This window comes from Laetiporus sulphureus, assembly GCF_001632365.1.
Source record: "Laetiporus sulphureus 93-53 unplaced genomic scaffold LAESUscaffold_72, whole genome shotgun sequence".
Classification (NCBI taxonomy): Eukaryota; Fungi; Basidiomycota; class Agaricomycetes; order Polyporales; family Laetiporaceae; genus Laetiporus; species Laetiporus sulphureus.
In genome coordinates this window covers 80,567-105,678 of record NW_024468581.1, presented here as the reverse complement: position 1 = coordinate 105,678, position 25,112 = coordinate 80,567, and the positions used below count along the sequence as shown (strand labels likewise).

The 25,112-nt window shown below is 48.7% G+C and overlaps 8 protein-coding genes and 1 non-coding gene across 9 annotated transcripts; 6 read left to right on the top strand and 3 right to left on the bottom strand.

Moving 5' to 3' along the window:
• Positions 1-4,025: 4,025 nt before the first annotated feature.
• Positions 4,026-4,645, top strand: LAESUDRAFT_764291 (uncharacterized protein; the record flags this gene model as incomplete). Its single annotated transcript, XM_040913418.1, has 3 exons — positions 4,026-4,310; positions 4,362-4,408; positions 4,456-4,645. The coding sequence occupies 3 exons, from the start codon at positions 4,026-4,028 to the stop codon at positions 4,643-4,645; spliced, it is 522 nt and encodes a 173-aa protein (XP_040758577.1).
• Positions 4,646-7,457: 2,812 nt separating this feature from the next.
• Positions 7,458-8,630, top strand: LAESUDRAFT_764290 (uncharacterized protein; the record flags this gene model as incomplete). The annotated part of the gene is made up of 4 exons (XM_040913417.1): positions 7,458-7,878; positions 7,940-8,130; positions 8,185-8,286; positions 8,337-8,630. The coding sequence occupies 4 exons, from the start codon at positions 7,458-7,460 to the stop codon at positions 8,628-8,630; spliced, it is 1,008 nt and encodes a 335-aa protein (XP_040758576.1).
• A 338-nt stretch (positions 8,631-8,968) lies between these two features.
• Positions 8,969-11,400, top strand: LAESUDRAFT_717903 (uncharacterized protein; the record flags this gene model as incomplete). The annotated part of the gene is made up of 5 exons (XM_040907373.1): positions 8,969-9,142; positions 9,589-9,731; positions 10,975-10,996; positions 11,048-11,187; positions 11,244-11,400. The coding sequence occupies 5 exons, from the start codon at positions 8,969-8,971 to the stop codon at positions 11,398-11,400; spliced, it is 636 nt and encodes a 211-aa protein (XP_040758575.1).
• Positions 11,401-11,433: 33 nt separating this feature from the next.
• Positions 11,434-11,526, top strand: LAESUDRAFT_t93. The gene has a single exon. It is a non-coding gene; the product is annotated as a tRNA-Arg (tRNA).
• A 58-nt stretch (positions 11,527-11,584) lies between these two features.
• Positions 11,585-12,366, top strand: LAESUDRAFT_525164 (uncharacterized protein). Its single transcript, XM_040902806.1, has 3 exons — positions 11,585-11,988; positions 12,049-12,184; positions 12,250-12,366. The coding sequence occupies exons 1-3, from the start codon at positions 11,856-11,858 to the stop codon at positions 12,308-12,310; spliced, it is 330 nt and encodes a 109-aa protein (XP_040758574.1). The 5' UTR covers positions 11,585-11,855; the 3' UTR covers positions 12,311-12,366.
• Positions 12,367-13,525: 1,159 nt separating this feature from the next.
• Positions 13,526-16,171, top strand: LAESUDRAFT_753004 (uncharacterized protein). Its single transcript, XM_040911754.1, has 12 exons — positions 13,526-13,898; positions 13,961-14,115; positions 14,173-14,308; positions 14,362-14,386; positions 14,450-14,542; positions 14,597-14,751; positions 14,800-14,926; positions 14,989-15,069; positions 15,130-15,297; positions 15,355-15,400; positions 15,467-15,559; positions 15,619-16,171. Exons 1-12 carry the CDS (start codon positions 13,663-13,665, stop codon positions 15,774-15,776), a joined length of 1,473 nt encoding a protein of 490 aa, XP_040758573.1. The 5' UTR covers positions 13,526-13,662; the 3' UTR covers positions 15,777-16,171.
• Positions 15,792-19,031, bottom strand: LAESUDRAFT_816298 (metabolite transporter). Its single transcript, XM_040914764.1, has 22 exons — positions 18,843-19,031; positions 18,759-18,784; positions 18,674-18,700; positions 18,606-18,614; positions 18,411-18,553; positions 18,226-18,329; positions 18,032-18,153; positions 17,903-17,963; positions 17,629-17,850; positions 17,562-17,568; positions 17,474-17,505; positions 17,362-17,418; positions 17,288-17,304; positions 17,174-17,226; positions 17,052-17,110; positions 16,971-16,998; positions 16,879-16,915; positions 16,712-16,828; positions 16,636-16,656; positions 16,524-16,580; positions 16,376-16,458; positions 15,792-16,308 (listed from the first exon to the last, which is right to left on the bottom strand). The coding sequence occupies exons 1-22, from the start codon at positions 18,896-18,898 to the stop codon at positions 16,168-16,170; spliced, it is 1,479 nt and encodes a 492-aa protein (XP_040758572.1). The 5' UTR covers positions 18,899-19,031; the 3' UTR covers positions 15,792-16,167.
• Positions 19,032-20,513: 1,482 nt separating this feature from the next.
• LAESUDRAFT_524978 (cytochrome P450 monooxygenase) lies at positions 20,514-23,201 on the bottom strand. Its single transcript, XM_040902804.1, has 15 exons — positions 22,978-23,201; positions 22,820-22,917; positions 22,675-22,766; positions 22,582-22,625; positions 22,423-22,520; positions 22,171-22,343; positions 21,859-22,109; positions 21,740-21,806; positions 21,490-21,684; positions 21,407-21,436; positions 21,113-21,352; positions 21,024-21,056; positions 20,943-20,971; positions 20,668-20,877; positions 20,514-20,615 (listed from the first exon to the last, which is right to left on the bottom strand). The coding sequence occupies exons 1-14, from the start codon at positions 23,105-23,107 to the stop codon at positions 20,720-20,722; spliced, it is 1,638 nt and encodes a 545-aa protein (XP_040758571.1). The 5' UTR covers positions 23,108-23,201; the 3' UTR covers positions 20,514-20,615; positions 20,668-20,719.
• Positions 23,202-23,569: 368 nt separating this feature from the next.
• Positions 23,570-24,340, bottom strand: LAESUDRAFT_665214 (actin-like ATPase domain-containing protein; the record flags this gene model as incomplete). Its single annotated transcript, XM_040905176.1, is given in 4 exon segments — positions 23,570-23,808; positions 23,824-24,154; positions 24,208-24,248; positions 24,307-24,340. Coding segments are annotated over 4 exon segments (645 nt in total), but the record flags the coding sequence as incomplete, so codon positions are not given.
• Between the last annotated feature and the right edge of the window lie 772 nt (positions 24,341-25,112).

Here is a 25,112-nt window from a genome sequence, read left to right as displayed (position 1 = left end):
TGTTTTTGTAGCAAGCTAGTACTACAGGCTGCCATTCATGATTCCAGTCCAACCATTTTTCTCGAGAACGAGATGATATATGGCCACAGCTTCCCGATGTCTGCGGAAGCAATGTTTGACAACTTCATCCTTCCGATCGACAAAGCCATGGTCGAGCATGAGGGTTCTGACATGACTATTGTCACCCATAGTTTAATGGTCTTGCACAGTCTCAATGCAGCAGAAGAGCTCGTGAAAGAGGGTATCACAGTGGAGATCATCAACTTGCTGTCACAGCGCATTGTGACTCCTGCCTAGAGAGGCAAGGAGCTGGCTGCAAGGTGCTGCCTGCATCCTGTGACTCATCGCCAGTGGTGGATGATGACATGAGGTAAAAGGTGGCTCAAAGGGCCTCTAGCCTTATCACACAAAAGAGAGGGTAATGGCCGTTGTAGGCCTCATGAAATAGTTGAATGAAACTGGGGATACCCAGTTCCTTACTGGTGCTTATACATATACATGTATGGCAGAGCCCCTGGCACTTGTGCTACTGTGAAATCTCTGGTACCTACATGTGAACATAATGCCAGAACCAGTAATGGTTCTGGTCTCACCATGACAACTACCTACTATTGGTCATGAGGTTACCCAATGAGATAATTGTATAACATGGTGCCACCTTTGTTGCTGACTGAAGTGGTGCCACTTATTGAGGGGCCAATGGTGTTGGTCCTATTGGATATAGCTAATAGGGTAGTGTCACGGCACATCATAGATCCTGCTAAAAGGCAAGGAAATGGCTGCAAGGTGCTAGCCACGCTCAGTGACCTGCACAAAAACCAAAATAAGGACCTGCCACAAGGGGGCTAGGTCAAAAAGGCATGCAGTGACATGCAGCCTACAAAAAGGGGCTCAAAGGGCCCATAGCCTTATGTCACACAAAGAGGGGGTGAAGGCTTCTTAGGCTGCATGAAATAGATGAATGAATGTAAGGTCTTCCCTTAGATCCTCATGTGCTTATATACATGTAGTGGTGGACCCTGGGTACCCTAACCATGGTGTACTTACTGGGGTCCTGTCCTGTCTACATGTGAACATATTGCCAAAACCAGTAATGATTCTGGACTTTGCTATAGCAACTATCTATGAAGGCCGTGGATACGCCAAGGTAATACTACTTTACCCAATAAGATAATTGCCTGAACGTGGTGTCACTATTTGAGTAGCTGAAGTGGTGCCACTTATTGAGTGGTCAATGGGGGTTTTGCCATAGCGCATATTCTAATGCTGGTGCTACTATTTGGCAGCCATGTAGTTGGTGCTGCTATTGAGCAGCGAATTGGATGCTTGCTAGCTTGATGGTCCAATGAGCATGGGTAAGCCTATTGTGGGCCAAAGAGTTCCATTCTGAGCAAGTGGCCTGGTGTCACGTGACCAACGCCTGATAACTTCTGAATAGGGCAAGTGGCCAGTGTCATGTGACTGAGTGGCTGAATCATGGGCGCTTGGTGGTCATGTGGTAGACACAGTCATATTCACGATGTATGTGGTGATATTGTGCTGTTTGTCTAAGTATCTATGTTGTGAGACCAATATGAAGGTTGGCATCCGAATAACCACTTGTGGTTGCTGAATGATGACTTTATTGGTGCAAAAAGAAAGTTGCCACTTAATAATGTGACAGGTAGGTGCTGCTATCATGCCTAAAGGTATAAGCCCCTTATCTGATCATGTGACTGAGTGATCAGATCGGGTGCTTCATTGGTCACGTGGTAGACACAGTCAAGTCTGCTGTGTAGCTGGTGTTAACTTGTGACAGGTCCAAGTATCCACTTTGATAGACCAGTATAAAGGTGGGCACTTCTGTATCCAGTCATAGGTTGACTTATGCAGGACTTTGTAGCAAAAGTAAATATGTCAGGGTAAAACTGTGACACTTGCACATCGTCCGCCCACTCGATATTGAGACCATCAAGGTGTCAATCAAAAAGACTAACTGGTGCGCTCGTAGTGTTTTCCTATGAAAGCTTTGCTCATATGATTCCAGCTTGGTCATGGTCAAGGGCAGCTGGCCTGGGTTCAGTGTCAGCAGCGAGATCTGCACGCAGGTCATCGAGAGTGAAGCATTTCACTGTCTTGATGCTCCAGTGAAATGTGTCACTGGTTTGTATGATGGCATATCATTGATGTGTCAGGAACCTCCGCTGACTTTTCTCTCAGTATGCGCTTAACCTCATAACACTATATGGATGGTTATAACTGTGCATGCCTCCAGGCATGGTTCATCGAGATCACCAGGAGCAAACCTAATCAAAATGTTCGAAGTTCTCATCCTATCATTGCTCCACCTGTATGCTGATGTCGTGTATAACTCAGTGCTCATATTATGCCGCTGTTGTACAGATGTACATATATCATATACTTGAGATAGATGTGGCTCATCAGACCATACTCTTGCCAGCATTTGATGTCTGAGGTGAGAAGATCAATGGTCACTCACTGCGCATTTGCCTCATCAGTCGCTGCTCACAGTTTCGCGCTGGAACGCGGTACTTTCATTGAGAGATTGACAGGGACGGGCATGCTGTGAACTTCAATGAGACGAAACAGATCCTTTTGGTCAGACCGGATGATACCAGTGTCCAGTTGAGCTTTGTTCAGACCTGTGGTAGCATGCCGGTGTCTTGGGCTGAAGTGAACACATTGCAGTATACATCGGACCTTCAGATTATGGACCTGCAGAAGATGGTCTGTGGTCCTCACGATATTCCTATGCTCATGAACTGATGATGAGGAATTAGGTCGATGCTATGCAGAAGCACTTGCTGATGAACATATCAGTCTATGACGAGCAGACCCTGGTGAACCTCATGGATCATAAAGGGCTGAAAGGCACGAAGGGCTGGTCAAGAAGGCGTATGAGCATTCTATCTCTGAGGTTCAGGTATGTTGTACAAAGACATGATAGATGTGAACCAAATTGCAGGATATTCAGAGTGCAGAAAGTGGAAGTACTTTCGACATATGTGGCACCAATTAGTGGTCGCAGTGGAGTATCGCAGAGTCTATCCCTTTGACACTGTGGCTGAGCCAAATTTGTTCAGAAGCCGTCTGTTATATGACCAAGTCTCACCACCTCTTTGCCTCACCATCCTTTCCTAGAGCCTCACAATGAGCAGCAAGGGCATCAAATATGCATCCCCTGAAGACTCGATGGAGAAAAATCCCCTCAGCAATGTTGAGCTGACCGACGAGTATGTGGCAAAGCTGCAGGGGATTCAAAGGGAACTTGGGCATTGTGAGCTTATTCTAGGTGTGCTTCCATCCTCCTCCATCCTTGATAGAGTGAGCTAACAGGGCATGCTATCCAGCATGTAAAGTGTCATGCACATGAGTTTCTCTTATCCATATATGAAGACCGGTGGAGCATCCTAAAGGGGATCCTGAAGTTCTGGGCTGTCATGCTCATGAACCACAACATGTTCATGATGCAAGCGCAGCACAACTCAGACCAGGTCACACTCAGCTTTCTGGAGGATGTCTGGGTCGCATGGAATTCGAGGAAGTCTCAGTGTTTCATGCTAGAATTTGTGAGTGGGCACTTCACACGTTATGCAGACACGTCGTCGTTGCCCAACAACACATGCAGCACTTCAAGGAAAATCTGTATTTCTCGAACAGAGTGCTGAAGAAGGAGTACTGCTACATGCTGCATCCCTCAGTGGAGGACATTCAGCCTGACACAGATGGCATTACATAATCCATGCTTGAGTTCTTGTGAAAATGTGATGTGAAGCCTCAGGTAAGAGTAATAGATCGCAACTCCAATGCCACCAGGCTAATTGTATATCTTATAACAAACAGGCCCAGAAGATGGACTGGAAGGATGATTCGAAGAACCTCACCAAGCTGCACTCACAGGTGGTGCATGTCGATGGTGATGACATGCTGTCGCATGGTGGCAGCTTCTTCAACTTCTTTGAGCATGAAGGTGATCCGTTCAGAATAAGTGCATCCTACGGTGGAGAGTCAATGACATCAGTGACATGGTACTTGATTTCTACATTGGCGTACTCATTGTGAATGACATCTTTTTGGAGGCAATCAACTACTTCCTGGACCAGGTTGGAAGCCACAACATGGTGGAGGATGACAATCATGAAGACAAGATTCACCTAGAAGAGCAATGCATGAAGAAGGTGAAGAAGTCTCTGTTGGACCAGGACATGAGCAATGACATGAACTGGGAGAGAGAATCCGGCAACAAGGACAGCAACAATGACCAAGAGGATATTGAGATGGTGCAACTGCCTGATCAAGGTGAGGATATGGTGAGTATTTGTTCACTATGCAAGCATCATGGTTCTAACCTCATTATTTAGGAGGTGACACAATTGTTGTGGAATCATGTCATAGAAGACATAAAAGCGTAAGTCTTAACTTTGTTCAACAATGCTTGAAGGCTCACCTCAACAGTTCATTGTCCACAGAAAGGCTTGAAGAGCTCCGAAAAGAGGTATTCGAAGATGAAGAGTTGTTGGATATGTCTGACGACGAAGACGTTGAGCATGCTCCCTCTAAGTTCGACAATCAAAATGTTGAAGATGCTCCCTCTAAGTCTGACAACCAAGATGTTGAAGATGCTGCTGCTAAGTTCAATAACTAAGACATTGAAGATGCTACAACCAAGTTCCATAATGAAGGTGCTAGCGCTAAGCCCCATGATAAGCGTGACAAAAAGAGGCAAAGATGCCCGAAAGTGTAAGTGTTTAGAGCTTATGTATAATTGATGTTGACAACATTGCATCTTATCCAGGAACAAGGAGAAGGCAGAGCAGCGCATGAAGGTCAACTTGCAAAATGAAGCGAGAAAGATGACTGAAAGAGTGGAAGCAAATAAAAGTAGGTATTTTTTTATAACAATATACAATATAGCTAACCCAAATTCAGAGATCTTCGACTTCAATTTTGCAGATGCTGTGAAGGGCTCTAAGCATAAGTGAAAACCTAAACCTGCCTTACTGGGAGACCTGAGATGACAACAATCCCAGGTCTGCCTATTCATCTGATGGACAAAAGCTGGTATATCATTTACCTAGATTTATCAAGGCCCGTGGGCAGGTGAGTTTTGTAATATATTGTTTTTTTAAATGTTACTGATATTGATTGCAAAAAATGTTAATCAATGACCTTCATATGTTCTTCAATCACGTACCTCTGATGCTCAAATGAAAAAAGACCCATCAGTATACCAAAAATGAAGGCATGTGAGGGGAGATCAACTTGGTTAGATGCTGACATGGAATCGGACAATCAGTGAGTTAAAAATCATTAACTGGAGCATAAATTAAATTTGTGATATAGCCATCCAGCGAGGTTGTACCAAGTAGAGACTTTGTCAGGACTGCAACTGCCTTGAGATATGTGACATCGATTGTCAAGTCTATGGAAGTTCTTTCATTGTGCATTAACTCAGTTATCGAAGCAGCCGATCCACAGTTTTACGAAAGTGCATTGTTGATAAGAAAGAGTATGGAAAAAGATAACCCATTTGCTGATCTCCTAGGCAAGATTGATCTGTTGGTGATGGAAGGAAGGGAGATTCTAGTCAACGGTCAATCCCCCAAGCACACCGACAAATATGATCCTTCCAAGGGATGCATAATAATTGTCGCTCCTGGAGGTTTCACTGGAGGGAGCATTCGCTTCACGTCTTTAGGACTGATGGTCAGAATGTTACCCGGTGATTATTTGCTTAAGATATGTGCTTAGACTTGTTGACTTAGTCAGGTTGACATTAGATGATGCTGTCATGATGCGAGGTAGAGTTTTGCCCCATGAGGTGGAGAACTGGGATGGCATCCAGAGAATCTCCATTCCTCACTTCACTCATTCATCCATCTGAAAAAGATATGGGATGTATGACAAAGTCGATGCTTGAAATATTGTGATTTTTCATGAATTTTGTCCTATTTTGTTACTTTCTACATGCAGGCAGTCAGAGCTTCTGAGTCACGCAAGCGAGGAGCGAGATAGAAATGACACACCAAGTAATCCTCTTCCACCATGCAGTCATGTGAGAGTGGCCAGATGAAAAAGAAGGATGAAAGTGCATTACTACTTGTGCTTGGGTGCTGACGCATGCAGATGCATTATGAAAGTGATGCCCGTGCCTTGTCCCTCCTTGCTGTTGTGCAACAGACAACACTGCATACAATATTTCTATCAAGCACAAAGCTGTGGAGTCTGGCTGGCCTAATGGTACCCCCAGTGTGGCTTCTCTTAAAGAGAAACCACATGGATAAGTCATTGTATGCCTTTGACCTGTGTGGGCCAGCCAAAAGTGATTCCCTCGAGCCTGGTGCAGGTGACCAGCCATCTCTTCGTTTTCTGCCCATGAACTTGCCACTCATCTGTGTACTTGGCCCTGCTGTCATGGGCTATCCACCTGTTAGCCTACACTTCAGATCCATCTCCCCACCCTCACTCAGGAGATTGCCAGAGGGGGGAGGTGCGCACGGTGGACAAAGGTCACATGACCTGCACCTCTGATGGCGCTCATTCACCTCGCCCTCATCCTCACCCTCCTCCTTCCTCTACCCACCCCATCCAGCACTCCCACTAATCATCTTTTGCGTCACTCCACAATGCGTTCAAGAAAGTGAGCAAGCATCATCAGTAAGACGCAGACAATCACGATAATGATATCTTGAAAATGATACCCCTTCTGCTTGCATCCTCATGCAGCCCAGCATGGCTACCACCAGGCAGCATTACATGTGCACCATCATTCACATAGACAGTCTTATCAGCATTTAATCCAGAGCATGAAGCGTGACTGCGATGTCGATCCAGAGTGCGAGGAGCATGTGGGTGGCAGAAGCGACGACAAGGAACTATATCAGGATGCATGTGAGTGAGCCTTCCCTGTCATTTTGAATGGTAGCCCTTAAGCTTAGGCTCCTATAGCACTACCTACACCAGAAGCCTCATCAACGCTGCAGATACTGAACTACAACTTTCTGAGGTCGCGTGCCCACTCAAATCCCGTGCTTCCTCAGCTCGGGTTGCAAACTGACTTCCCTCCCCATCCTCAAACACGTTCTCCATCCTCACATTCCTCACATGTCAGTGCTCTGCCATCATTCTCCCTCGTAGATGCCCTTGAGTTCAGGCAGATCATCACATTGCTACAGCAGGAGGTGTCTGGGTCCTCGCTCAGCATGTTCGAAAGTCCACTGTCGCCATACCCTGAAGGCCATTATCACCAACATCATCATACATGCTCGCACTGGCACACACCACTGTCAGGCATTGAACAGAATCCATGAGATGCTGCACTGGGCATCCCACTGAGCGACCGATCACCGCAATCATTTCCTCATCAGCTTGAGCGTTCGTGCTCACATTCACCTCAGCCAGTGGTGCTCCCGATAATATTGCACATGCCAGCATCTTCCATAGTATCAGAGGCTGAGATGGAGATGGAGACAGACTCACAGTCACATCAGTATGTTTCACCAACACAGTGGCAGCGGATAGCACGTGTCCTTGGGCACGTGTTTCATATCGTGTTCTCTACGCTGCATGAGATCGAGAGCAAACCACTCCTGGGCAAGGTCGCAGTGATGCTTGCAGCGCCCACAGTGATGGCACTGACACTGACGCTGCCCGTGGTGGTGACGGCATATGAGGATGTTAGGCACGAGCGCAAGAAGCTGCGCGGCATCGCAGGTGGGGGTGAGAGCCGGTTGGTCGACTTCGAGGAGGAAGACATAGAACGCACGCTGATCGCGGAGGACGAGGTAGCAGAGGAGATGCATGAGCTGAAATATAACAAGTGGCTAATGGCAGTGCAGTGCACCCTTGGGCTGCTCTTTTGTGTTGCTATTTTGTTCGGTGAGTGCTGCCTACCTGGAGAACGGCGTGAGATAATTCACTGACCTTGATGGACGATTAGACAGGACGAAGCATGAACTGTGGCTGCTGCTGGTGACGGGCGTGGCGGGCTTCACTGTGGGGATCATCGTTGCAGTTTTCTCGGATCGAGGTACGCACGCCGGTGCGCAGCTGATGCGCTGTACCATGGGCTTCATGGTTGCTGTTGTTTGGATTATGGCGATTGCAGATGAGGTTGTAGAGGTTCTACAGGTTGAGTGGTCTTCGTTAATTGCATAGTCTCATTACTGATCTGACAATTCTCAGATGTTCAGTTTCATATTTGGCTTGTCTGACACTATCATTGGGCTTACAATATTCGCTGTTGGGAATTCTCTGACTGATTTAGTTGCAAACATGAGTGTAGCAGTACATACGATGCCAGCACGTCACTCTCGTTTGCTTATGCTGTCTTCCAGGTATTCGCCCTGATCATGGGCTTCTCAGCATGTTACGGTGGGCCGATGCTGAACATCCTCCTCAGTGTTGGCATCTCGGGCTCCTACATCATCTGGCAGACCACTGAGCCATACCCTCTGCACTTCTCCACGATGCTCATCATCACGGGCAGTGGGCTGCTCATGCTTCTCCTTGCCACGCTGATTTTCGTGCCGTGGAATGGCTACTTCCTTCTGTGGAGCTGGGGCATCATCCTCATCATGGCATATACTGGCTTGATGATCACCAACATCATTGTCAAGATCATAAGCTGAGGTGACTTGCAATTAGGCAAGGCATGTGAATGACTGAGCTTATGAGCATTGATGATCTGACACTGCATAATCTACTTATTGTATTCGATGGGATAGAGATTCATTGATATTTACGTCTCACCAGCATATTGTACAATTGTAAGCAAAACATGAATCAAATTGCGAGATAATTAGAGTGCGGAAAGTGGAAGTACTTTCGACATATATGGTGCCAATTAATGGCTGCAGCGGAGTATCGTGGAGTCTGAAATATTCCTTTAATGCTGTGGCTGAGCCAAATTCTGTATGACCAAGTCTCACCACCTCTTTGCCTCACCATCCTTTCCTAGAGCCTCACAATGAGCAGCAAGGGCATCAAATGTGCATTCTCTGGGGACTCGATGGAGAAAAATCCCCTCAGCCATGTTGACCTGACCGACGAGTATGCGGCAAAGCTGCAGGGCATTCAAAGGGAACTTGCGCATCACAAGCTTATTCTAGGTGTGCTCCCACCCTCCTCCATCCTTGATAGAGTGAGCTAACAGGGCCATGCTATCCAGCATGTAGCTAAGTCTATGTTGGACCAGGACGTGAGCGACGACATGTGGAAGAGGAACATCGGCAATAAGGATGGCAACAATGACCAGAAGGATATTGAGATGGTTCAACTGCCTGATCAAGGTGAGGATATGGTGAGTATTTGTTCACTATGCAAGCATCATGGTTCTAACCTCATTATTTAGGAGGTGACACAATTGTTGTGGGATCATGTCATAGAAGACATGAAAGCGTAAGTCTTAACTTTGTTCAACAATGCTTGAAGGCTCACCTCAACAGTTCATTGTCCACAGAAAGGCTTAAAGAGCTCCGAAAAGAGGTATTCGGAGATGTAGAGTTGTCAGATATGTCTGACAATGAAGACGTTGAAGATGCTCTCTCCAAGTCTGACAACTAAGACATTGAAGATGCTTCCTCCAAGTTCAACAACCAAGACATTGAAGATGCTGCTGCTAAGTCCAACAACCAAGACGTTGAAGACAGTACGACCAAGTTCCATAATGAAGGTGCTAGCGCTAAGCCCTGTGATAAGTGTGACAAAAAGAGACAAAGATGCCCGAAAATGTAAGTGTTTAAAGCTTATGTATAATTGTCACAGCACATTAGATCCTGTGCCCTAAGGCAAGGAAATGGCAGCAAGATGCTTGCCAGCGTCCAGTGACCTGCACAAAAAAGGGGTTTGCCCAGGTAGGGCCAAACCAGGCATGCAGTGACATGCAGCCTAAAAAGGGGCTCAAAGGGCCCTTAGCCTTATGCTCACAACAAGGGGGTGAATTGGCTGTTAGGCCGCATGAAATAGGTGAATGAATGTAAGGTCTTCCCTTAGATCCTCATGTGCTTATATACATGTAGTGGTGGACCCTGGGTACCCTAACTATGGTGTACTTACTGGGGTCCTGTCCTGTCTACATGTGAACATATTGCCAAAACCAGTAATGGTTCTGGACTTTGCTATAGCAACTATCTATAAAGGCCGTGGATACGCCAAGGTAATCCTACTTTATCCAATGAGATAATTGTCTGAATTTGGTGCCACTATTTGAGTAGCTGAAGTGGTGCCACTTATTGAGTGACCAATGGGGGTTCTGCTATAGCACATATTCTAATGCTGGTGCTACTATTTGGCAGCCATGTAGTTGGTGCTGCTATTGAGCAGCGAATTGGGTGCTTGCTAGCTTGGTGGTCCAATGAGCATGGGTAAGCCTATTGTGGGCCAAAGAGTTCCATTCTGGGCAAGTGGCCTGGTGTCACGTGACCAACGCCTGATAACTTCTGAATAGGGCAAGTGGCCAGTGTCATGTGACTGGGTGGCTGAATCATGGATGCTTGATGGTTATGTGGTAGACACAGTCATATCCACGATGTATGTGGTGGTATTATGCTGTTTGTCTAAGTATCCACTTTGTGAGACCAATATGAAGGTTGGCGTCTGAATAATCACTTGTGGTTGCTGAATGATGACTTTATTACTGCAAAAAGAAAGGTGCCACTTAATACTGTGACAATAATTGATGTTGACAACATTGTGTCTTATCCAGGAACAAGGAGAAGGCAGAGCGGCACATGAAGGTCAACTTGCAAAATGAAGCGAGAAAGATGACTGAAAGAGCGAAAGCAAATAAAAGTAGGTATTTTAAATAACAATATACAATATAGCTACCCCAAATTCAGAGATCTTCGACTTCAATTTTACACATGCTGTGAAGGGCTCTAAGCGAAAACCTGCTAACTGGGAGACCTGGGATGACAATACTCCCAGGTCTGCCTATTCATCTGATGGACAAAAGCTGGTATATCATTTACCTAGGTTTATCAAGGCCCGTGGACAGGTGAGTTTTGTAATATTGTTTTTTTTGAAATGTTACTGATATCGATTACAGAAAATGTTGATCAACGACCTTCATATGTTCTTCGATCACGTACCTCCGATACTCAACAAAAAAAACATCAGTATACCAAAGGTGAAGGCGTGTGAGGGAAGATCAACTTGGTTAGAGGCTGGCATGGAATCGGACAATCGGTGAGTGGAAAATTATTTACTGGAGGATAAATTAAATTTGCAATATAGCCATCCAGTGACGTTGTACCAAGCAGAGATTTTGTCAGGTCTGCAATTGCCTTGCGATATGCGATAGCGATTGTCAAGTCTATGGAACTTCTTTCCTTGTGCATTAACTCAGTTATCAAAGCTGTGGAGTCTGGCTGGCCTAATGGTTTAGGTGTCAGTTTATGAGACTGAGAGAATTATAAATGGTGTTCTAACAATGGCCGGCTGGCCTAATGGTTAAGGCGTCAGTTTCCGGTCAACCTTTGCGCTGGAACTAGCTGAAGATTCGGGGTTCGAATCCCCGGTTGGTCGCATATTTTTGCTATTGTATTTAGTCAATTCTTTTTCGCAATAGGCATCAGCGTTCTAACCGTGCCTCTATGTAGTTGGCTCCTAAGGTGCATTGCGCCACGCATGTTCCTCGACGAGTCAGACAGAACCTGTGCTTGAACAATATTAATTGGGTACAAGTTTTCCGTCGCACTTGCAATTCCCACGCCACCAGGTGCTGACGCGTGCATATTGTGAAGACGACGCCGCATTCAGCTGTCGCTTCTCTCCTCGAGCCTCCTTGTCCTTCCTTGCCTTGTCCCTCCTTGCCAGACGCCGATTTCAGCGTCGCTTCTATCCTCGCTGCAGCCATGTCCGCAAATGCATCATCATCAAAATCCTCCGATGCATTCAAACCATCGGAATCTTTGAAAGAGGAGCAAGCTATACCTCATCTCGGGATGCTGGAGGAGGACGATGAGTTTGAAGAGTTCGCGGTAGCGGGTTCGTTCATTCGTTTCATTCTCGCACGCTCATTCACTAACAATTATATGCTATCCGAAGATTGGGATGATTCTCAGACAGACTTGGCTCATCTAGGAGGAGCAGCCCCGGGGGCGGCAAAGTCTGGGGGCGACAAGTTGTGGGAGGACAACTGGGACGATGATGATATTGAGGATGACTTCAGCGTGCAGCTTCGGTGCGTTATAGCGGCTCACATTGCTGACATCAAGGTTGAGCTTACATTTGTGACCACTCTGATAGGAACGAGCTTGCGAAGAAGAGCCAAAGTACGAGCGGAGGCCCTGAGCCAATGCAGCATTAGCGGACATACGCCAGATTCGATCTCCCATCCCGACATTTCTGTGGATGTACTTCTCTTGTAGCTGTGGAATGCACGGACGCGTCATCACGCCAGATTACCACGCAGCACGTTTCTATCTTTTACAGGACAACCAGGTATCCCAGTTATTGGCGATACCTCTGAGGCTCCGGAAGCATACTGTCGAGCGCATGATTTCGGCAACCTGTATCCACACACTTCGAGGGATGCTGTTGTAGCAGCTCAGCAACTGGATCACTCGTGGCTGGCACGCGTTCACACTGAATATACAGTGAGCATGAGTGAACTTCTCATCCGCGGCGTATGTCATATTTCTATCTATTGACTCTGCTTCCTATGAGGATCAGACACTGATTCTTCAGCTGTATGGCACACGATCGATCCATCCTACCTTTGCGGACGACTCGTTGAACGGATATCGTACTTCCTTTCCTGCGCTATCATACGTCGTCTTCCTGCTCTATCATGAGCAGTTCAACGTTCACCCCATATGCCCTGTGAAGTTCACCGCTGGCCGAAGTCGTGGCGTGTGGCCATGGTGGCGTTGAAGCTGACGTAAATGTTCGTACTCTCCCATGGAATGAACTCCAAAGGCCGAATGCTGTTGCCAAAGGTAGTTTGCGCGAATCTGCCTCACGTCTGAGCATTCTGCATAATGACAGTGAGTACATGTGTTGGCGCGTATAGACCCATTCGCCACAAGTTCCCCACTGCGCACTCGCCTGCGTCACGCGCAATGGTAGGCGGCGTCGTGACATCGGAGGCGAATTGTATGGTAGATGCACGGAAGCGTCTGAGCGTTTCTTGGCATGATTCATATGCTGAGTGCCATCCTCCATTCTACAGATGCCCAGGTCGAGGTGATAATTAGCGAAGAGGTTTCACGTATGACTCTGCGGAGTGTACGGCAGACATGTGCTTTGCTTCAGCGTTCGGCTAGAAGTCTATGTGTTTTCAGTACCCAGCATTCGTGATGCTCGGCCGAGTAGTTCGAGGTGCAACTCAATGTCGAGCCTCGCGACATTTACGTGTCGAGGCACCGTTTCTGCCCCAAAAAAATGCCAGTTTTTCTTGTCTCCCTGGGCAGATCTATGTTTTTTGAGGAAGGGGATGAGAGATATATCCGTGCACTGCGTACAACGTCACGTAACGTGGACGGACGCGACACCACCTGAGACGCCACGCGTCTGTGGCTTCAGCAACCTGCATCGTGCAACGTCAACGTTCAACCGTCTAAAAACTCCTTGATCTTTTCCTTCCCTGTTCTCCCTAGTTGTTTTTTTCGATTGAAAAGGTTGAAGGCACTTAGGACTGCATTCATCGATCCATAGACCATGCCACCGAACGCCTGCAACGCCGCTTTATCCGAAGCAACGCAGCATCGTGCACCAGAGGACATTGGCACGGAGGACTACGTTTATCAATGGCTTCAAGACATCGGCGCCCCTGTGGTCTCACAGGATGATCTTCATCGACTGTACAAAGGACCCTTTGCAGATGTGCTACTCTTTGTTGCTCGACATATCCGAGGACGGCGAGAAACAGCGGTATGCAGACATCAATTTCAGTGGTATGTGGTATACTCCGCACGTATGCTCTCGCCTGATGGGAAAACATGCACTGCACGCGAAGCGCGTCAACATCTGAGAGGAAGAGCGCAGCCCCACAGGCATGTTCTTCGTTTTCTGTCACCAAACGTACAAAGACCCGACTGGATGGTGCAAAGTTAGAACGGCGCGCCGCAGAGGACAGCCTTCGCAATTTACTGAACGACACGTACCTAAGTCGTACGTATCGACGGCTGGCTGATCTGATATCTAGACATCGCACTCAGTATGCTGTAGAACGCGAAGCTGATCGTTTGCAAGACGATCTTCAGCTGACACGAGGGACAAATCTTCTTCTACGCGTTCTCGCTCAAAAGGAGTCCAATCGCATTGCACGGCTTGTATGCATCAGTGACATGATGATGCAGCTTCGGTACGCTGAAGCATGACGTTTCTCATATATAATGTGGCTGAGGGCGCGTGCAGGAAAGATATCTCGTCCCGGAAGTCCGTGAGTTGTCTGACACCGCTGATCCAATTTCGGGATTTGAACATAATCCAAACAAATACCTAGGAGAAGGGCCGCCTTCACGAGACGGGAATGCGTAATACAAATCGCTATTTTGCACCTCACATCCGTGCAGATCACACGCAGGACGTGCTCGCGGTAAGAGCTTTATGTCTACGGTGAATGATCACTTGTCATAACGCGTCCCATCAGAGCTTTCACTCGTTTCACGTCCGGCTATCCCACCTCTGGATCTCCTTGCAATCGTCAAAGCAGGAAGGCGAACGAAGTGGCGAAGCGCGATTAATGAAAGCAATTTCCGATGCAATGAATCTACACATGTCCGACGAGCGAGTGATCCTCGCACAGTACATATTCTACTGCTGATGTGATGTCGTTGGAGACTGACCTCAAAGTTGCAGCGACCGTCTTAAGAAGCAGACACGCCTTCGATGCTCACAGAATCTGAGATATCACTCGCTGCTGCCCGCTTTCTCAGAAGCTCCAGATGACGCCGAACTTGACAAGATACAGAAGCGGATTGTAGGCGCATACAGCAATACTAACTGATGGTTCGGTGCGTTATCTAACGTGTAGCGATTTAGATGGAGAAGGAGCGAAAGCTGCAATCACTATCGGATCTCTCGATAGCGCTCATACATGCAAGTTCACAATCGCTTCAAAGTGTGCGTTCTCTGTCATGCGTCCTCGCTGTGCTCAGTAACTCACAATTTCAACTGACGCAGCTATCAACCTTCAGTGCTGGGGCTGCCCCCATCCTTCAGCAGGAGTTGCAGGATAAGGCCAGTGCAGTACAGGGCTACGTAGACCTTCTCCGTCATTCCGTTTCGAAACGCACGAAAGTTGTGGCGGAACACTGTGCACGCGATCCCATAAAGCTAGGAAGGGGAAAGGTCTGTGACCTCGCGAAAGCCCGTATTTGGATGAATTCCGGCTGATTGGCGTCGCAGAGCGTTAATCGCATACTGAGCGAAGTCCAGCGGTCTATCGAGCTAGGTCAGTCCTGATACTGCTTTATGGCCGATCGCCTTTGAAGGCACTGCATTGATCTTTATCCTCCAGTGCACGAGAAAGAGTGCTTCCTACGGAATGCAACGTCCATTGACCCTGCAGTCATTCTGCCCAACAACAAAGACGAGCTTGCAAAAAGACTTGGTCTGCAAATGCGTCTCATGGCTATCGCAGTTCGTCGTTAGTTGACAGCATAGTTTCAGAAACGCATAAGAAACGTCAAGCCGAGCTGAACGAGCAGATCACTCTCCTCCTTCGACATAAACTCGACAAAGCCCACGCAGGCAGGCCGTTGGAACATGATACCGAGCGTATTGCGCAGGAAATCTGTCTTGTGGGATCCATGAGCGGTCTGCGATAATCAATGGCGTTGAACAGATTATTGCATATATATTGCAAACCCATGTGCCCTGAAGTGAGGATGTTCGCTATTCATTCCAACTAAAGGTATTGTTGAACGTATTGCAAGGAACAAGACCAAGAATATCCAGCAGATCCAAGCTACATGAGATGCCGTGGCTATATGCAATTACATGAGCAAGAGTCTCGAGGTCATGAGGAGATCGTTAGAGAAGCAGGGACATATCCAGACAGCACAATACATTATGTTAAACAGCACATCACACAGCATGGTCGACGCCGACAGCTCCCCAGAAGTAGGTGGAACGTGGCGATGACAGGGAAGGAATATCCTAGCGCTGCGAGACAAGGCAAGAACGTCCAAATGTAGAGCGGAGGGAGAGCGCAGCCGCTCACACCGGCGTTGGCGATACTTTTTCACTAACGGCATTGACATCCTTCTCGGATGGCGTATCCTCGGACCAGGTCTCTGTTGTCTCGATGAGGCCCATCTTGGACGTATCAAAGCCATGCGCCTCTAGATATTCGCGGAACTGCACAACAGCAGGCAGTCAGAGGTTCTCAGTCATGCAAGCGAGGAACGAGATAAAAACGACACACCAAGCGATCCTCTTCCACCATGCAGTCATGTGAGAGCGGCCGGATGAAAAAGAAGGTGATAATGGCACTTAAAACGGCCAAGGCTGGCGTTTCAGCCACATATCGTTAGCAAGTGCAGTTACGTGTCAAGCGATTAGCAGACACGCACCACTGGCGATCCAAAATGGCCCAGTATTGCCCTTATCACTGCTTGAGCCGCCGAAATCTGCCAGGAATTCGTCATACACATCGCTGAAGAGGCCACGGATGAGCTCGCATACCATCGATGATCACGGGAAAGACTATATATGCACACTGTCAATTAACAGCATGTTCGAAGAACCGGAAAGAACGTACCCCAAGTACCCACAAATGCGCCAACCTTGCCTACTGCGGCCGCGATACCGTAGAATTGACCACGGACAGCGGTCGGGCCGCTCTTCGCTGCGAGCATTCCGAGACAGTTGCCGGGGCCTATCCCGATTGTTAGCGCACAGAATAATCGGATATAGAGTGAGACCCACCGACTTCGCCAAAGCTGAGGAAAATCCCGTAGACGACCTTTATTACGACCATCAACCAGCTGATTAGTACTTCGCATGGACCACAAGCTTACAGCAAATGCGGCGATGTGGTGCGTCAGCCTGTAGACCTGTACATCAGATCTCAAAACTCCATCAAAAGCAATCTGACATACTGCTTGTATAGACCACTCATGATGAATCCAATAATAGCCTGCGCGAGCAGACCACTGATCTGACCACATATGTATAGTCAGCATTTTTCTCGCCCGTCCCGCACTGTCAGAGCTGAACGCACCATCGTGTACTTGGGGCCGAGATAGTCGACGAGAAACGCGCCACCAACCGTGCCTTTGCATAACAAATCTCATCAGTTTGTGTACATCATATTTAAATACAATCCCGTGCGCACCTGGTATGTAGAACAAGCTGCGACGTGGAGCGGTCGAGTGAGAGCGCGATGCGAAAATAGACAAGAAAACGTACTTGATCACGACATTCCAGCCGAAGACGACGCTGAGGGCGGTCGAGTTACCCGTGATGCTGGAGGAGACATATGTCATGAGAGACAGATCTGACGCACACATGCGTCACTTACTCATCTACGACGACAGAGGAGTAGATGCCGAACTAAATGCGAGTCAATGACGTGCTATAAGCAGAAAATGTTCACAAGAAGCACTCACAGGGTACCTATCATCACGGGCTTACCATCAGTACATCAATACCATTGAGAAGGCGAATGAAACGCACGTAATAAAATCATAAATGAACCACGTGAAGCAGATCGCACACAGCTGAACCCAATAGCGTTTTATGATGAGCCAATACGGTGTCCTCGTGCGCGCCATCGAGTCCTTCTTGAAGCGCGCCGGCTCGTCCATGCGGAGACGCCAGACGAGCACTGCGAGCGCAGGTATGACGCCCAGCCCAAGGGACAGCCGCCATACAGCGCGAAGATGGTGTTCGCCGAAGCTGATGGGCGAACGGGTTAGGTGGCAACTGAAGGGGAAGAAAAGATACATACATCCAGTAGAGCACGAGCGGGACGAACGCCCCGACCACGAACCCGACGTCAATCATCGTGTCTTCGCGCATAGTCACAATTAGCAATTATAGCTTGTCCACAACGGTATGAAATGCAGCCACTGCTCACTTGTTGCAAGTGCAAACCACCTATGCTGTGCATTCTTGCTGATACCAGGCTCTTCGGACTGCTCCGAGGCTGCGACAGATCCGCAGGGGTATTCTGCGCCGACGCCGATGCCAAGCAAGAACCTAGTCAGGGAAAGGCGCGCATACAGTCAGCTGGCAGTGAAGAGAGGAGCTGTGAGACGCGCATATACACACCGACACGCACACAGCATGGAGAGCATGCCGCCGAAGCTGTGGTGAGCGCCGCTTGACGCGGCGGAAAGACCTGAAAAGAGGGCGACAATACCCGTTGCGAGCATCTGTACATAGCAGATTGCAGATGGCGTCAGCAAGCGTATATATGCGCGCGATGAGGACAAGTTGGAGCATATGTTACGCACCATACCGAACTTCCGGCCCAGCCTGTCGGAGAGATAGCCAAATACGAGCATTCCGACGATCGTGCCCGCAAAAGCAACACTGGAGAGGGTGTTGCTATAATTATGAGCGGCGACTGCATCGGCGCCGTATATGCGCTTCAGTACTAGTCGAATATTGAGACATCGTATATACTCCGGCTGGCAGTAAGGGCTTACAAGTGTTCACTGCAAGCCGACGGATGCAAACGTGAGCGCACTCCTTGTTAAAAACTCTCTGCACGCACCACTTCCGATCACATTGTTGGCATATCCTGCACGTTGCAATATACATCAGACACGTTCATACCATCTGTTGCTCAGATAATTCACCATCAGAGAACAGTGCTGTCCCACAGCTATACGTCAAAACGCGTTAGCCGTTTATCTGTCCACCGAGCACGATGACGCACTCACGCAAAGATCAAGGACACTTGGGAGAGGCTGGACCTCTTGGAGGGATTGGCGGCCATTTATCGAGTCTTCGCTCACAGTGAAGGGAGGGAGACAAGGGCTGGTGATGGCGCTGGCCATGGCGAGCGGGGTAGATATGGACGATCCAGCGTGCAATGGCAGGCGGTGGTCCGGAGGATCTGGTATCTTTTCTGCGTTGATGGCCCTGGTGGATTGCCTTTTCTAGCAACGCACGTTCGCGGTTGCCCCATGGCACCACTCGCGCTCCGCCACAGACTCCGATTTTTCACCAGTCTTACATCCCTACTGTTGTCTGCTTTCTGGTTCATTTCTGATTCCTGGGTCGTTTCTATCGCCGCGAGACTTGGCTTTAAAACTGCGCATGCACTGGGAGTTTGTGTGCTGACGAACGTAGTGCGTCTCGTTGGATCATGCGGGTGACAGCTCGTCCATGTGCTTCCCAATCAATGACGCGCGCACAAATAACTGCGCTTTCTTCTTTCCAAGCCTCGTTGAACGTTTCTCCTTACACAGCGCTCAGCATCCATGGGAAAAAGCCATCTCGTTCCAGCAAGTCAACATCTGCGATAGTATGACGGTCGCGGAGCAATCTGTCAATCGCCGAAGGGTTCGCTGTGGGAACAGGAACGTTATCAGCTATCTTCCTCAACCTTGGATCTTGCCAGCTATTTCGACATCGAATAACTGCCACGTTGAAGTACGCCGGGGTACTCAACCCTAGAGTGTAGAACTCTTTGGCTGGAGTTGCCTGCAACGCCAACGTGGGTCCTGCAATGGTACTGCCTAGTACGTTTTCTGTGTTTCAGCATCGGTCTAGGTATCGGTGCCCACAAGATACGTGCGCCGTGCAATATTCATGCTCAACTCAGACTCACGTTACGCCGCGAGCACCGTTTGCAATGTCAAATCCCTCGGCTAGTCCCATCGGCCAACTTACTATCTCCTATCCGCTACGACGGTGCAGTTGCATCCATACTCTGACCCGGCTGCTTCTCTTCTTCAATAAACTACGCGCTGTCAGACTCTCCTTGATCTTCACCTTCCGTGTCCGCGCATCTCTGAACTCAAAAGTCACACGTTCAGGGCCGACCCGTCATTCATTTAGCAGCAGGACGCACGTTCCTCAGCACGGCGCTCCGCGGCAGCATATCCGAGCTATCTTCAAGTGGCTGTCTCTGAAAATTTAGGGTGCGCCGCACTGAGCTCCGGAGGTTCTCTCACAGCACTGCCGCAGGTCAGGTACGATCGGACTGTGAATGAAAGATGCGTCATCGTGCGCCCCTCCGTCGATTTCAGGCTCAAACCTTTGCTCAGGCATAGCTATAGCATGTCCCGGCCTTACACAGCCTATTAAGCTCTCAATGTATTTCTTGTCCTAAATAACTCATGTGTCATGATGCCGCCGAATCGTGCGCCCTAATTCCTGTGGAGGTCAGCTGAGTGCCTGTCCAGCAGCGATGATAACAAAATGATGCGCGCTCGATTACGAGTCCTTTTTCTGTCTGGTGTTTCCAGCCAGCGAGTGGCATTCAGTTAAGCTTAACATGAAACCGATGCTCGCCTTCGACTTCTGTCAGCTCATCTCTCCACGAAGCGACTAGGCGAGTGTCACAGACTAGACTCAACACTCCTCTCACTGTCCATGATAGGGACGTGAACGTTTCTGTGTATTCGCGCAACTCTGAGTGGCAGTTTTTCTTTCGTGTTCTCTCTCCACAAGTTCGGGTATACGAGTCACCATCCTATAATGGCATCCTATATTTCTCTCTTGGTATGTGATAAATCGGAGTGGGAAGTGGGAATTCACATCTCTGCGTCATCAATCACTCCTTTTCTGGCATGCAGCCCGGATATTCCTTTTATGTTTTGCCTTCCAGCCGCTGCACTATCAGCGGAAGTTCCATATAGTTGCTGTCCTTGCCCACGGTGGGATAGATCGCATTCGCAACATTCCAGAAGATGTGCTTTTGAGATGGCGTAAACGAGAACCTCGTCAAGAGAACCGCCAACGAAGCCTCTGATAACATAAATAATCAGCGCCATGTATGTTCCACGTATGTTGGCAGTTTCAGCCCGACGTACTGATCTGTAGTTCGGCATATTTGAACCCACTATGCGAAACATGAGTGGAAGTTCTGGGCTATTGCGAAATGCAACACTCACATGCAGGACCTTGGTCCACCAGCGAATGTCATTCTAATAGGACACGATCTTTAGTCGATGGTACTTCATTGAAACGGACTCAAACATACAAATTTGCATATATTCCAGGGACGCTGATATCTTCGTCAGATGTGGTCGAGAACTCTTTAGAAAGCCAGCGTTCGGGCTTGAACTCTAGCGTGTCATCCCCCCACACGTCCTTGTTCGTATTGGATCCGAGCACGCCGATGATAATCTTCGTTCCTTTTGCAATAGGCAATTCACGTAAAAGTGTTCCATCGATCCCGCGAACAGGCTTTGAAAGGGGAAGGACAGCGTCCGCCAAGGCACTAGTGAAGGATAACAATTCAACACGGAATAATGTGGCAAAGGGTTGCACGTACTCCCGCATGGCGAGTGGGGCAATCGGGTCACTATCGGTACCATGAGACGTGTCGTAGTATCATGAGATCTACATCGCACATACAGTCGCAAGTGTTCCCGGTACACGCCGTTGAGAAGGGGTAATTGCATAAGCGTATCATATGGCAAGTCTTCACCGTTACTGGCCTCGAGAATTTCGCTACGAAGCTTCTCCTGCAAGTCTTTCCTGTGAGCGAGGTACTCCAGTATCTTGCCTGTCGTGTTGGATGTAGTCTCCATCCCTGCGAACATGAATGTACTGAAACAGACTCAGGTCAGTCGGTCGGTCCAAAGACATTGTGCCCCACGCCTACACGATCTGTGCGACTGCCTCCTCCTCCGGCACCTTGGCATCCTCAGATGCCTCTAAATGAGCCTTCACTGTGATGGCGCGATAATGAGAGTTTGCTAACTAATCAGAGACTTGACATACTCAATGTACCGATGATGCCCTGGTGCTCGTAGTCGCAGTCTGAAAGGTTTGTGGCCTCTCCCTGCAGTCTTGATTTATTCGCGTTGAAGATCTCCTTCGCCATGCTGTCCAGTGTATCCATGATATCCAGCATGTTCCTCATCGGCCGATACGGTGCCATATCCAGAACCTTTCGCCATATGGCCGGAGGGGCTAAGGGAGAAAATATCGGCAGCAAGTACTGCAGCCAGCTGAGCTCCAACATTGCCGCTCTGTCACCGGTAGATAGTGAGCATTGAGATGGCTGCAATATCAGATGGCGAAATGGCTGACAACAAAGATTTCACGGCGATTGCGCATTTGTTGGGCCTTTCCTCGACGAGTGAGTCCAATGAATGAGCCATACCACCCTTGCCTATCATCTGGAGGGAGGCGCGTCCAAGCCAGTGTAGTATATCAACCTCCTGGGGCTGTGCACCTATGCGAGAGCCGACAGCGTCACAAAGCTGTCAAAGGTTGGATTCCTCAGCAATGAATATGCGCGATGAAAATACAGAACCGCTCCATGCCCGGACGTGGACAAACCTTGTGCATAGTCTCGTACATTGCCGGCAGCATCGTACGCAAGCTGTTCGTCGAGAATGCGGGGTTCAATAGCTTGCGCTGTCTACGGTGGTGCTCCCCTATCAACGATTCATGAGACTCGTGGGAGAGATGGCGTCACTCCACGTACTGGTTACTGACCTTGTGTACCTAGCAAGCTGGGGCCAATGACCAGTGCAAATCCCCTGCCCGACAGTGAGCAAGTAGAATGAAACATGCCTCATGAAGGCTCGCCTGAGAATACCGTCCCACTGGTCGTATAGGGCCTGGTCCTTCACAAACATGGCCTGCAGTGCAAGTGGATCGGCTACATACAATGCCGAGCTCTGACGTGGAGTTCATCTTGTAAGTCTCTACAAAGCAAGCTTACAATACGTACGCCAAAAGGGCCGCTGAGTCGCACGACAGGACCGTAGTTTAGTGCAACATCCCTTTGGAACTCCGAACCGTAGCGATTGAAGTATCGGCCCAGATTTCCTGAGGACAGTGTAGGATGTAAGATCTGTGCCTGTTTATATAAAGTGCTCGACAGCGTACCAGTCAGAAACGACTTCGAAGGAGGACCAGGAATACCACGCAGCGGATCCTCGCTAAACAGCCAGCGGATAAACTTCCACAGCAGCCATGTCGCAGTCAAAAACGATAAAGTACGCAGGACCGAAGACATGCCGATACTGAACACGAGAAATAGTCACTCGGCTGGCATGCAACGTATATATCAAGGCCAGTCGGTTAGATAAGGTACCTCATCCCTTTGCTCAGCATGTGAAGCACGATTCGATGGCAGGCTACAGATGCTACTCGTCGACTCGCATGACCTTGGGGCGATAAGAGAGCTGGCCGCTGAATGGTCAGACATATCCACTGAGAAAAAACGACGAGGCTATTTACATCATTGCGTTTGCTTCTAAATGGCGATAAGGAGATCTTCGATGCCGCTTATTCATGACTAAATAGAACGTTAGTTGCCGTTCACTGCCAAAATGCATTTTCCAGGGCACGCACTGCTTCGCCATCTCAAGCTAGCAAGAGTTCTGGCTGCATTCAGTCCCTCCGCGAGCCTACACAACGAAGATCGTCTTCACTCACCTGCTCATCTCTGCTCATCCGTTCTACACACCAAAACCAATTAGTGTCCTTCTTTCTTCCCACCTCCACACACGATGCCGTTATTGCCCCTGACCTTATCATTCGCACCTCTGTCAAGCTCGAATCCCAGGCAAACGACGTTTCGCACTACCTCTTCTCTTGATTCCGCACTCTTCTGCCCAATTCCACTCGAGAACATCAGCGCATCCACCTTGCCCCTCAGCCTGACGAAATATGCCCCTACCGCACTGGTGATCCGATCCGTAAACAAGTCGAACGCTAGTTAAACATCACCCTCCCAATCATCCAACGAATGGCCGTCGCCCCTTCGTTCGATGCACGACTCGCCGAAGTCTGGTGTCCCCGTTATGTCATGCCAGCCGCTTTCGGCATTGAGGATAGACTCTGCTTGAGTAACGCCCACGTCAATTGCTGCGCTTGAGTCGTGCACGATACGCCCTGCACGGTTGATATAGCGGAATACGAGTGAAAGATCGACTGCGCAGCTGAGTGTCGCTCCAGGCAATCCAGTGAGTGTAGTGTCGAGCGAGCGACCGTTTCGGATCGCACAGGCAGACGCTCCAGAGCCGAGGTGCATAACTATCAAAATGAGAGACAATGCGGGCTGTTAACAATGGCGTGAGTTGCCTGTGTGCACGTACAGCAGGGAATATGTACCTTCTGTAGATAGTGTCTAACTAATCCCAGGATGTATGCACCTGACATAAAGCGTATCGTTTGATGAATGTGTATCAGAAGTGCTAGCAAACGACTTACAGCTAAGTCCGTGGAAGCCGAACTTCTTAAGCCCTCACCTCTGAGCGACCTCGGGGTTGATCGCATAACTCGCAATACGGAGGGGATGGACTTTGGCAATGCTTTGATGCAGATCTGCATGACGGAACGCTTTGCCCCTTTGTAACTAAAAGTGGACGTGTAAGCCTCATGATACCTGAAAAGCGACATTTTCACTTACAGAGGTGCGACATCAGTGAGCCTCCCAATGTGAGGCAGCTCTCCTCATTGATAACGACTGGGTCGAGACAACGGAGGAAATGAGCGAACACGGCAGCGTGATCATCGATCTGTCAATCTTCTGCTCTTCGCCTCACGCCCTTCCTCAGGGTGAAAAGCATTTTGGAAGGTGAAGGACCCGGTGAGGAGGATATATTGGTGATGCTGGAAGTGAGAAGAAGATTGACAACTGCGTGTGTGGGCATCGGGTCGTTCGAGATCTTGAGGCGGTCGTAGAGGGAGATTTTCAGAGATGACGAGCCTGCATTCACCACAAGAACGAGTTCCCTTCACGATGCGGATTTAGGGAATGACATTATTTCCGACCAGAATGGCGGTGTTGCCCGGACGTATAGCGGGCCTGAAAGTCATCATCAATGTTCGAATTCTGCGAAATATTCTGATCTGAGCTAAATCTGCTTCCATGTACGCTTGCAACTTCGTCGAATTATCTGAAGTGCATAATGATAGCGATGCAAGCAATGTCATGCTCAACCTACGGACGATGGCACTGATAACCGCACGACGATTTGCATTCCATTCCCACTGCTAATGTTGAACGGCGTTCA